General features: G+C 42.6%; 1 protein-coding gene across 1 annotated transcript in view; it reads left to right on the forward strand.

Annotated features, from left to right (window-relative positions):
• Positions 1–13,169, forward strand: part of ank2a (ankyrin 2a, neuronal) — a gene marked incomplete at both ends in the record, with an annotated part of 143,112 nt that overhangs the window by 73,399 nt on the left and 56,544 nt on the right. Inside the window, 14 exons of the mRNA XM_083635920.1 lie at positions 1,441–1,476; positions 2,132–2,356; positions 2,470–2,568; positions 3,110–3,264; positions 3,471–3,682; positions 3,796–4,003; positions 4,326–4,422; positions 4,885–5,113; positions 6,814–6,939; positions 7,061–7,183; positions 7,293–7,325; positions 7,479–7,500; positions 9,499–10,607; positions 10,917–11,053. Of these exons, the coding sequence (XP_083492046.1) occupies positions 1,441–1,476; positions 2,132–2,356; positions 2,470–2,568; positions 3,110–3,264; positions 3,471–3,682; positions 3,796–4,003; positions 4,326–4,422; positions 4,885–5,113; positions 6,814–6,939; positions 7,061–7,183; positions 7,293–7,325; positions 7,479–7,500; positions 9,499–10,607; positions 10,917–11,053 (2,811 nt within the window). The remainder of the gene's footprint in view (positions 1–1,440; positions 1,477–2,131; positions 2,357–2,469; positions 2,569–3,109; positions 3,265–3,470; positions 3,683–3,795; positions 4,004–4,325; positions 4,423–4,884; positions 5,114–6,813; positions 6,940–7,060; positions 7,184–7,292; positions 7,326–7,478; positions 7,501–9,498; positions 10,608–10,916; positions 11,054–13,169) is intronic.

Here is a 13,169-nt window from a genome sequence, read left to right on the forward strand (position 1 = left end):
CACCTTGATAACGTGATGCTGTCCTCCAGCCTGCTGCACTCTGGGTTAGTGCACACACACACACACACACACACACACACACACACACACAGACCTGCGCACATGCACGCACACACAAACACACACAGACACAAGCACCTTGATAACGTGATGCTGTCCTCCAGCCTGCTGCACTCTGGGTTAGTGCACACACACACACACACACACACACACAGACCTGCGCACATGCACGCACACACAAACACACACAGACACGAGCACCTTGATAACGTGATGCTGTCCTCCAGCCTGCTGCACTCTGGGTTAGTGCACACACACACACACACACACACACACACACACACACAGAGAGACCAGCGCACATGCACGCACACACAAACACACACAGACACGAGCACCTTGATAACGTGATGCTGTCCTCCAGCCTGCTGCACTCTGGGTTAGTGCACACACACACACACACACACACACACACACACACACACACACACACACACACACAGAGACCTGCGCACGTGCACGCACACACAAACACACACAGACACGAGCACCTCGATAACGTGATGCTGTCCTCCAACCTGCTGCACTCTGGGTTAGTGCACACACACACACACACACACACACACACACAGAGAGACCTGCGCACATGCACGAACACACAAACACACACAGACACGAGCACCTCGATAACGTGATGCTGTCCTCCAGCCTGCTGCACTCTGGGTTAGTGCACAAACACACACACACACACACACACACAGAGACCTGCGCACATGCACGCACACACAAACACAGGGGTGGCTTTAGCTCAGGAGGTAGAGCGGGTCAGCCAATGACGCAAGGGTTGGCGGTTCGATCCCCGCTCCCTCCCAGCTGCTGTCGCTGTGTCCTTGGGCAAGACACTTAACCCTCCTTGCTCCCGATGGTGTGTAGGCACCCTGCGTGGCAGCCTGCCGCCATCGGTGTATGAATGGGTGAATGTAGACTATCTACTGATTGTAAAGCGCTTTGGATAAAAGCGCTATATAAATGCAGGCCATTTACCATTTACCATGGACACGCGCGTACACACACACACACACACACACACTTTTTTTCCTGGAGTAGTAGTAAACATGCTATGTAATTGCTCTTGAAATCGACACTTCTTTGTGTTTCACACACTTTTTAGGTATCGCGGTGTACTGTAAGATTCACCTCCAAATCAAATTTATTTTCCCCTTGTATTTTTTCCACTCCTCCACTTTGCCGTTCTCTCCTCTCCACCCTTCTCTGCTCTTTGCTGCTCTATCATCTTCTGTCTCCGGTCAGGTTGTTCTCACTCTTTCTCACTCTTACCCCTTTCACCCCTTTCACCTTTTTTGTTTGATCTCTTTTTTTTTCTCTCTCTCTCCTCTCCTGGCTGTGTTTGTGATCGTGTTTGTTGTATTCTGCTTCTAGCCGTTCCTCCCCGTGCCTAGACCATGACAACAGCAGGTGATACTCTTCATCTTGGCTACTCTCACTTTCTTCTTCTGTCCTCCACACCCTTACAGTTGCTGTCCTCCTCCATGCTCTCACACTCTCATCCCTATCTTATATTTGCACAATTTCATGATGCATGAGTTGTCCACCTCCATGATCCATCTTGGATCAACTAAATGATGTTACTCAGTTCTGTTTACATTGTATGTACAGAAAGCTTGAGTATTATTGTAAGCGCTCGCCTGCTTGAAGACATCCAATAATTCAATCATTGTTCATAGTTATTTGCACATTGATACAAAATATGCTTCTGGAAGAATCTTGATATAATGCCCTCCTCTTTACTTGCCTGCCTTGCAAATGATTAACAGATGAAACTGGAACGGATTGAAAACAATGAAATAGAACAGGCTGGAATATTAATCATATTTGTCGATACCTGCTTGTTATCATATCACTAATGATGGATATGATAAAAAAAGAACTGCGTTAAACTTTACAGTCTGCGTTGCCTTGTCTGCATGGAGGCTCACAGTGTGCAGACTGAGCATCTGTGTGAAGCAATATTGCATATTTGAGTGTTTGTTTTGTACTAACATTTATTTCCTATCGATGAACAATACATTTTGGGTTGTTGACAACTAGTCTATCGGGCCCTTTTCCTCAGCTTCCTGGTCAGCTTCATGGTTGATGCCCGGGGCGGGGCCATGCGTGGTTGCCGTCACAACGGCCTGCGCATCATTGTGCCACCCAGGAAGTGTTCTGCGCCTACGCGGGTGACGTGTAGGCTGGTGAAGAGGCACCGTCTCGCCTCTATGCCCCCTATGGTGGAGGGGGAGGGGCTTGCCGGTCGCATCATAGAAGTGGGACCCACCGGTGCCCAGTTCCTGGGGTAAGCGTATGTGTGTGTGTGTGTGTGTGTGTGTGTGTGTTCATACTGCTGTGCATGAGAATGGGTGTTCATACTCTCTTCTCCACTCCTCCTCTGTGCTGCGTATGGATCAGTAAGCTCCACCTTCCCACCGCTCCGCCCCCTCTGAATGAGGGTGAGAGTCTGGTCAGTCGCATCTTGCAGCTGGGCCCTCCAGGAACCAAGTTCCTCGGGTAGGCCCATGGGGTGGGGACATAACACCATCCTGGTCATATACCCACCCATGCACTTCTACCCAGTCCACCTCAGTTTGCACTTTTGAATCCCCAGTGAGACACTATTAGTGTACGTTTTGCTATTTCTTTGAGCCCGGTTACTTTCTTTTTTTCTTGGTACTGTAAGAAAAAGCGTTCATTTGCAACAAAACCACCTCGCCTGTTGCTTTTGGTTGTTTTATGTTATCCTGCTTGCCTCCGTTGATCCCAGTACAGTGCCAATTGACGCTCTTCTAGTTGGATTTTGTTCCCTCTCTTGTGGAATGGTTATTCTGTTTACGTTTCCACATTTTTTCCTCCATATTTTGTTATTGAATATTTTTTTCATTGTAAGCATGACATACTCCTAGTGTGTTTTTCTTTACTCAAATTTGAATCTTTTATGCCCACCGTCATGCCATCTCTGATTGAGCCGGCGCCCACTGCCATACTGTTGCCATGCAATGTGTGCTTTCATCTCTCCAGCTTATATCTGAAATGATCTCCTCACCCCTTTCAGGCCTGTGATTGTGGAGATCCCCCACTTTGCAGCTCTGCGCGGGACCGAGAGAGAGCTGGTGATCTTGAGGAGTGAGACAGGTGAGAGCTGGAGGGAGCACCACTGTGACTACACTGAGGAGGAGCTCAACCAGATTCTCAACGGCATGGATGAAGGTAAAGGATCTACAGTGGGAATATGAACTGTGATTTCAGATGGGGGTTGTGCAGAGACTGGCATACTTTGCAGTTTGAAGGGGCTGTGTAGGATAGATCAGCCATGGATCTTGAAGGAGTAGTAATAACTAGGCATTCATTGTATTTTTACTGGTTATACCACTATTCCTGCTCACAGCGTCTTGATTATACATCTGTCTTTGCAGAACTGGACTCTCCTGAGGAGCTGGAGAAGAAGAGAATATGCCGCATCATCACCCGCGACTTCCCACAGTATTTTGCGGTGGTGTCACGGATCAAGCAAGACAGCCATTTGATTGGTCCAGAGGGTGGGGTCCTGAGCAGCACTCTGGTGCCTCAGGTCCAGGCTGTCTTCCCCGAGGGAGCCCTCACCAAGAAGATCAGAGTTGGGCTACAGGTACATAGTAGTCGTGCATCCCTTGGCCAGACGGGTGTCAGAGTTGTTTATGTCCATTCAAAGGCAAGGAAGATAGTAAAGGCAAGTTGATATATTGTTGTACTTTGTCTTAGGCCCAGCCGATCGCTGCCGAGTTAGTGAGAAAGGTTCTCGGTAACAAGGCCACATTCAGCCCAATCGTCACGCTGGAACCAAGAAGGAGGAAGTTCCACAAGCCAATCACCATGACAATCCCTATTCCCAAGAGTTTCAACAATGACGGAACAACGACCGTGTTTAGTGGAGAGACCGCCACCTTGCGTTTGCTGTGTAGTATTACAGGTGAGTAGGGTGAAAATTCAAACCTGTCTTTACATACAGTATCTATAGACGCCTTTCTGCACATATAATTCAGCATTACTTGAATATTGGACCTCACGGCTCATCATCAGCTATCCCTTCAGTTTTTTGTGATGTCAGCTGGTCATAGCCAGTATCTAAAATGTTACTCACAAGTCAAACACATCTGGCAAATAACATTACATATTTTCATTGATGCATGCTTGGCCAGCACAGTGAAAACCCAGCAGAATTTTCCTGTTTTGTAAATACAACAAATTTAGTGTGACAGTTATAGGAAACCAATTTTGACTCTCTGTTTCAGGTGGAACCACTCCAGCCCAATGGGAGGACATCACTGGCTCTACACCTCTCACCTTCATTAACCAATGTGTGTCCTTCACCACAAATGTGTCAGCGAGGTAAAGCCTTCTTACGTTTTTAAATATAGTGTATCAAACTCTCTTCTAATTAAGCCTAATTTATTTATTTATTTAGTTATTTTTATTATTATCATTATCATTGTTTGCTCTATTTAACTATTGCCTTATTGCTCTATTGTTGTTGCTGTGATGTTGTGCCCTAGTTGTTGTTTGCTGTGATTTTGTACCTATTTACCTACTGCACCTTATCTGTAACGGAGCCCAAAGCATAAGAATTTCACACATGCGTACTTGTACGACGGAGTGACAATTACAAAAAAATCTTGAATCTTGAATCTATTCAGAAGCCTGAGAGTTTGACCAAAATCCTGCCTTCATCTACGTGTTCCAAGATTTCACCATAATTACTTAGCTTACTGTGTGTAACTCCCTACCATCCACCTACTTATTGAAAGCTTCCATCAATCAGTTATTGATTGAAAGTCTCATTCATATTCCTAGGTTCTGGTTGATAGACTGCCGACAGATCCAGGAATCGGTCAATTTCTCCACTCAGCTGTACAGGGAGATCATCTGTGTACCGTACATGGCCAAGTTTGTCATTTTTGCCAAGACCCTGGACCCCATTGAGGCGCGCCTACGGTGTTTTTGCATGACCGATGACAAGATGGACAAGACTCTGGAGCAGCAGGAGAACTTCACTGAAGTCGCCCGCAGCCGAGACGTCGAGGTGCATTGGGATGGTGGGGGAGAAGTGCGGGTAGAGGAGTGTGAGACAGGGTATTCAGTTAAGTGGGTGAGAGCTGAGTTAGCATGTAGCCAAGATGCAGAAGTGAAAATACAGAGAGGAGATAGAGGCAAAGCAGGGAGAAAGTATAATGGCGAATGGAGGAGGAGGAGTGAAGAGGAAGTAGGAAGAGACGCTCAAACCTGGGGATTTCATCCATGGTAATATTCAAGGAATGCACTGAAAAGACAGCCAGAGCAGAGGGAGAAGTCTAGATCCAGATCTGACCCGCCAGCTCGTTCTTAGGATAAGCATTAAGCAACCCGTTGTATTTCTCTTTTTTTAGATCCATCATAAATAGTTATATATGCACTTGGTTTGCAAATTGCAAGGAGTAATAACGGTTTTTGAGGATTGCTGCTATGTGATTCATGAGTTTGCTTGCTTCCCCTATCTTCACTAATGGGTAGGGGTGTCACGGTACATGTATTCGTCCCGTGAATTTACGGTACGACCCTCACGGTACCTCGTTTCACGGTACATGAAACGACACGACGAATACGTCAAATCCAGAAGCACCTAAACGCTGTTTGAACGGCATTGAATTGAATTGAATTAAACGCCACAGAAGAAGACACACCAAAACAACACAAGGGCCATAGAAATCCGCGTTCACAGAATGGGACGTTTTGTGGCGATAAGCTGTTTTGCAAATTCTGTCAACATCAAGCCAACGAGGTAAGCTTGCCAATGTAACGTTACGTAGCCGCGACAAAGTCCTTTATAGTTGCGCGTTGCGGCTAAACGTTACATAACACTGACAAGGCTGTTAACTTGTAAACAAGCAACATACATCGCGTGGGATGAGTGATGCGGTCAAGCAGACATCTGCGGATGCAGACAGGCAAGCTGCGGTGAGGAAGAGGCGATGACTCCTTGTCATGTTCCAATAATCCATTAGATGACCGAACGTAATCATATTATGCTAAATAAAACTCACATCCAATAACGTTAAGGCGCTGACAGGGTTCTTTCCCGTACTTACTGGGAAAGTGAAACCCACCCCGTTGTCTGTCAGACAGTGGGGGTATCTTTCAACAGGGGTAAAGAAGTTTTTCTTCTTCTGCCGTTTTATTCTTCTTCTGAACATGTAGGTATTTTGACGTTGACTAAAGAAACACTGCCGCCTAGTGGCCGCTTTTAGATAGGATTCCAAATTAGTGCTTACATCAAACGCAAATGCTACATAAAACAAATACAACAGGGGGAGGGGTTGGTGGGAGTATTAGGCTACTCCACACATGCGCTCTGTTTACAAACCTGTGTACAATAAAGATTTAAAGTGGGGGGAAATGCACCCCACACTTTGAAAATCACTGCTCTAGAGTAAAACCTTTTTGTGTGGATTGCCTAGATCTTATTAAATAGTGGACATTTATTCATTCCCACATATTAGACACTATTTCTGATGGTAAAAATAGCGTAAAAAGCAGAATTCAGACATATTCAAAGGGAAAAAAACAGAATTTGGGATTTGTTGCTTTTTTCCCCCATTTTCGTACCGTGCCGTATTCGTACCGAACCGTGACCCCAAAACCGAGGTACGTACCGAACCGTGACTTTTGTGTACCGTGACACCCCTACTAATGGGGGTAGTTTTTAATGGTTTGGATCATGGAAACAGCTGTCATATCCACACACAGGTGCTGGAGGGAAAACCTATATTTGCTGACTGCTTTGGAAACCTAGTACCTCTTACCAAGAGCGGACAGCACCATGTCTTCAGCTTCTTTGCCTTCAAAGAGAACAGACTAGCCCTCTTCATCAAAGTACGTGTATATATTGGATTTACATTTCTGGAATTTCTATTTGTTTGTTTCTATTAGAGGCAAAAAAGTCAACATGTATGGAATTAATAATTAATGGGCTAATTGTTTCCCTGATTGACAGATTCGAGACACAGCACAGGAGCCGTGTGGTCGCTTGTCCTTCACTAAGGAGCCACGCACTTACCGTAGTCTTAACCACAATGCAATCTGCAACCTCAACATCACCCTCCCAACATACTCAAAGGTCAGCCTCAACATTCTGTCTGATACTGACACTATATGTAATAATTGTAAATTACATTTACTAGCGATGCTTGAATTGGTTGTTTTCTCTATTTTACTCTTCTCCTTAGGAGTCTGATTCAGACCAAGATGCAGATGATGAGGTAAATAGTTTACTTGATATAGCAGTACATGAAAGAAAGAAAGAAAGAAAGAAAGAAAGAAAGAAAGAAAGAAAGAAAGAAAGAAAGAAAGAAAGAAAGAGAATAATGACACAATAGCTAAATAATTTGTCTTTTTAACTTCCTTTCTTGCAGAGTGAAAAGAGTGACAAGAAATGTAAGCTGAACTCTTTGCTATTTTTGTGTTTTCCTCATGACAAAAATAGTGTGTTTCTGAGTATCCTGCAAAAACTTTTTAGGTTTCTTTATTAACCTTTCAAAAATAGGATTTTTTAAATTATTATTATTGATTTCCCCACTGGAATCTAAGACATTTTCAATTGTCAATTGTTGTCTTGGTGGGACATGAAAAATGATTTACATAACACATTCAATAACAGCTGTCAATTCAGTAAAACATGCTAAAATAGAGATGTAAGTTGTCTGCAGGACACCACATGCACTTAATGATCCTTAGTTAACAATTACTGCCTCAGGTTTCATCGCATTCACTGTGACAACTCACTATGAATACTGCGAAAGTACTGTAATACATGCGGTTGAGTAATATGACATACTGTATGTGCCAGAGTTGCACTGCTTAAACATGCGGTAATAACAATTTGGATGAACCCTACTTTCTTAATGTCCTCTACTAACAGTGTGTCTAGTTAGATGTTGGTCACTGGCCGCTATGCTATGGCTGATGTGCACCACATTCCCCTCTCTCTCCCCACTCACTTTCTCCCTCCCTCGCTCATCCACTGTTCAAGAACATTTGAATTGATCTGTGATGGCTATGAACCCCTGCTTTAATTTTGATTGAAAGTCACAAATGAAGGTCAAAATAATGCTTTTTTATTCTCATTCACTCAAACGTGCTTCGATTTCAAAACTATTCCAAAGGAGTGATTCATGTATTCATTCATTTATTTGGAATTACATCTTATCATGAGAATAATTATGTTACTGTAGAATTAACATATAAGAAGTCTTTATTTTGACCTTTGTTTTTCTCTCAGGTCACTTTCTTCTTTGCACTTTACACAAACTCACACAAACAATGTCATGTTGTTTGTTCATTGTAAAAGTTTCTCTAGATTAGTTGCTGGTTTATTTATATTCTCATTATTCATTTTGCATTATTTTGGCCACTATTATATATTTACTTTGAGTGCATTAGCATGTTTGACTTTCATGGAACAACTCTCTTAATTTGCTTTCATACATGTATATTTTGTTTTAATTAAATCCATATTCTATTCTTTCTTTTTCTTTTTACATTTTCCTGAGGTCACAAAGACATTGGAAGCACTATTATCACATTTTAACCTGGTATGATATTTGATACCAGTGTTGTCACATGTTATTACACAAATATAGAATAAAATGTTTTACACAAGGTTATTTTTGCATCTGTGTAATAGGCTTTAAACATTCTATAATTAAATTATTTTTTGTTGTATTGTTAGGAACTGTTAAAACAACTTGAACTCATAATGATTATTGATGATCAACTTCTTGTTTTCATTGTTCATATCAGTGAACCCCTTTACATCACTTATAAGTAATGGTTATTCTAAAACTTTAGCACATACTCAAATTCAGTAAAAATTACTTACCGTATTTATTTTTCCAGTAATACCCTTTCACATTTTCTGTTTGTCAAGACTTTTACTAAATTTTTCAGTGTATACCAAGCTTAATGTTTTCTATGCTTTGAAAAATTCTTTTGTCGAGAGACATGACTCTTCATGTCAACAACAATCTTGAGATGTTTTGTTTGTCTGTTATCTTTCCATCTTGTCCATTTGTTTCATATTCAGGTTTCTCTGTTTTCTTGGGTTCTTTTTCTAGACTATCTTGTAGTCAAACTGAAGAGATGAATACAGTTATTTTTGTCCATATTCCACTTGTTTTGTTACTCCTCTGTGCTTGCTTATGCTGTTGCTGCCCTCTTCTCCTCCAAACTCGACTGGATCACTTTGTCAGATAATCTCCTTTTCGAGACTCTTTTATCTTCTGACCTGTGAGTCTTCTCCTTACTCTCTGAACTGAAGATAGCTTTTTAATATCACTGTCTTGACCACAGCTTTCCGGTGTCTCTCTTCCCCTACTTCATTTATCCCTTGTGTTTTTTACCCTTTTTGGTTGTGAACTCATTTTTAAATCGAAGATGATGAAACTGAATCAACTGAGACATTCTCCCTGAAAACTAACCAACCTCTTGACCCTGCAACCCTGGCAAGCCCGGACCTTCTCTCAGAGGTGTCAGACATGAAGCACGACCTCATCAAAATGTCTGCCATCTTGACAGCAGAGCAAATGGAACTGTTAACTGATGAAGATGGAAGAGGAGTTAGAGGGGCAGAGGGAAATGTGTCAGGAGAGCCTTTGGAGATTGTGGAGCAGTTTAAAGAGAAGCTGGAGGAGGTTGGAGCGATTCTAAGAGAAGGGATACAAGATAGTAGAGAGGAAGTTGATGCTAAAAAAGAGGAGTGGGTTGTAATCTCTGGGACAATGATTGTTGGAGCCAAAGTGGACCCCTATGTTCAAGAACCGGAATTTCAGGAGGTTTGTCTTGAGAGGAAGACCTCTTGTAGACCTTCCAGAGAGGTCAGAGACATGTCGGGCATGGTCTCACACCTTAGCATAGACATGGACCAATACCTGGAAAAGACACCTGTAGTAACATTTGCTTCTCAAGAAGACATCATCCAGGAGAGCTTTGAACAGGTTACTCTAAAGCGTGATGGCAAACGGCGTCCACCGAATATCAAGAAACCTATTAGGAAGAAACTTAGAGAAAGAGAGCGTTCTGGATGCAGCAGCTCCGAGGGAGAGCTGGAAAGGATGAGCTCTGAGGAGTCCTTGGATGGAGATGCTATTCTCAGGGAGAATGGCCTTGCACCTGCCACAGCCATGGACCCACCGGTGTCTCCTCTAGTGGTTGAGACACCAATTGGATCCATAAAGGATAGGGTCAGAGCTTTGCAGCAAAAGGTTGAAGAGGAGGAGGTGCAGAAAAATACACAAGTATCAGTCTCTCAAGTTAAATCTTTCATTTCCACAAAGAGGTTAGAGGCAGACATGCCAGAACTTCCCAAAATTCCTAGGTCTCCCAAATCCCCCAGATCTCAGACAGAAAGATTAGAGGAGACTATGTCTGTTAGGGAGCTGATGAAAGCATTCCAGACGGGGCAGGACCCTTCAAAAAATAAAACGGGGCTTTTTGAACACAAAGCCATGGCTGCATCTTCTAGTTCAACTTTGTTATCTGAATCAGTAGGTTCTGAAGAGATACAAAAGATTGTACACAGTCCCACTCAGCAGCCAACATCACAAACCGTAATTCAAAGACAACTCACAATTTTCTGTCCAGATAGTGATGTTAAGACATATGACAACATAAACTTAGATGAGCATGCAATTAGCTTAATGAGAGATACATCTGAGCAATCACAGTTTATTTCAGATATTGGTCATTTTGGAGAGACAGTAAAAAGTACAGATAGAGCTCAATGTGATGATGGAGGGGTTAGCACAGAGAGAGAGGAAACAAAGTTGTCAGGGACGAGCCTAGACAGGATGCAGTTAGAAGAATCAGTCATAAGCAGTGGTAGGAGTTTATCTGAAGACATACAGATCAGCCCTGATCGCAGACCTTCTGAGGACTTCAGTGCCGACATAAAGGCTGAGCTAGAAGAAAGTCCCGAGTACCAGCTTTTCAGGCAAACGTCAAAGGCAGGAGATGTGAACTATCAGCTAGAGCCACCTGAAGAGGGGGTCAGCTCAGGAGAGAGTGAAAAACATAACAAGCAGGCAGTTACTCATCAAATGAACTCTGAAATGTTTACCTTCTCTGCTAAAGGAGAAGACATGTATGTCATACATTCAGAGGAATTGGAAGTTGACAAGGTGAGACAAGACCATGGAAATGAATTAATCGCTTCTCAAACTGAAGCAATAGACACCAAAATGATAACAAAATCTGAAATTGTGGAGCCACAACTCCACGAGTTCCACATTGATAGAAAAACATCTAGCCAGGCATCCACAACAGTCAAAGATATGTCAGGGATGTTGTCATTGATGAGCAGTGACTTGGATCAGTATCTAGAGGGTAGGCCTCTGGTTAGTGGACCACCAGAAGAGGATATTGTTCAGGAAAAATTTGAACAGGTTATTCTGACAAGGGACAGAAAAAAAGAAAATGTCTCAATCTCCACTGACGAAAAATTGTCCATAGTAGATGTCACATCACAAGAGATAGATAATGCAAGACTGGAAGAAAATGAGGCCGAAAGAGCTGAAGCAACAAACACAACCTTGGTTAAAGAGCTGCCATTAAAAGAAGTTTGGATAGAGAAAAAGGTCTCAGATCAACTGTCCACAAAAGTGAAGGAAATGTCAGGCATGATATCATTAATGAATAGTGACTTTGACCAATACCTTAAGGAGAGGCCTGTGATCAATAGAGCTCCAGAGGAGGATGTTAGCCAGGAGAAATGCAAACAAGTTATTCTTCCTAAAAAGAGTAGTCGTGGAGAAATGCAACAATTCTCCAGTGAGGAGCAAAAGATACCAATAGCATATGAAAAAACACAAATAGTAGATAGTGTTGATTTGGAGGATCTGGAAGGTGGAGAGAGAAATGAAAAAATCCAAACTGATGTGTTTGCAGTCAGAGCATTGTCACCAAGTTCAATAGAGGAGACACCATTCCAAGAAGTTTGCATTGATAGAAAGACTCCCCACCAACAATTTACAACTGTGAAGGATGAGGCAGGCATGTTGTCACTGCTCAGTAGTGATTTGGACCAATACCTTAAGGAGAGGCCTTTGATTAGTAGAGCTCCAGAGGAGGATGTTAGCCAGGAGAAATGCGAAGAAGTTATTCTTCCTCAAAAGAGTAGTCATGGAGAAATGCAACAATTCTCCAGTGAGGAGCAAAAGATAACAATAGCATATGTAAAAACACAAATAGTAGATAGTGCTGATTTGGAGGATATGGAAGGTGGAGAGAGAAATGAAAAAATCCAAACTGATGTGTTTGGAGTCAAAGCATTGTCACCAAGTCCAATAGAAGAGACACCATTCCAAGAAGTTTGCATTGATAGAAAGACTCCCCACCAACAATATACAACTGTGAAGGATGAGGCAGGCATGTTGTCACTGCTCAGTAGTGATTTGGACCAATACCTTAAGGAGAGGCCTTTGATCAGTAGAGCTCCAGAGGAGGATGTTAGCCAGGAGAAATGCGAACAAGTTATTCTTCCTCAAAAGAGTAGTCATGGAGAAATGCAACAATTCTCCAGTGAGGAGCAAAAGATAACAATAGCATATGTAAAAACACAAATAGTAGATAGTGCTGATTTGGAGGATATGGAAGGTGGAGAGAGAAATGAAAAAATCCAAACTGATGTGTTTGGAGTCAAAGCATTGTCACCAAGTCCAATAGAGGAGACACCATTCCAAGAAGTTTGCATTGAGAGAAAGACTCCCGACCAACAATATACAACTGTGAAGGATGAGGCAGGCATGTTGTCACTGCTCAGTAGTGATTTGGACCAATACCTTAAGGAGAGGCCTTTGATCAGTAGAGCTCCAGAGGAGGATGTTAGCCAGGAGAAATGCGAACAAGTTATTCTTCCCAAGAAGAGTAGTCGTAGAGAAATGCAACAATTCTCCAGTGAGGAGCAAAAGATACCCATAGCATATGAAAAAACACAAATAGTAGATAGTGTTGATTTGAAGGATATGGAAGGTGGAGAGAGAAATGAAAAAATCCAAACTGATGTGTTTGAGATCAAAGCATTGTCACCCATTCCAATAGAGGAGACACCA

The sequence above is a fragment of the Poromitra crassiceps genome (assembly GCF_964638095.1).
Source record: "Poromitra crassiceps genome assembly, chromosome: 4".
NCBI classification, from domain to species: Eukaryota; Metazoa; Chordata; class Actinopteri; order Beryciformes; family Melamphaidae; genus Poromitra; species Poromitra crassiceps.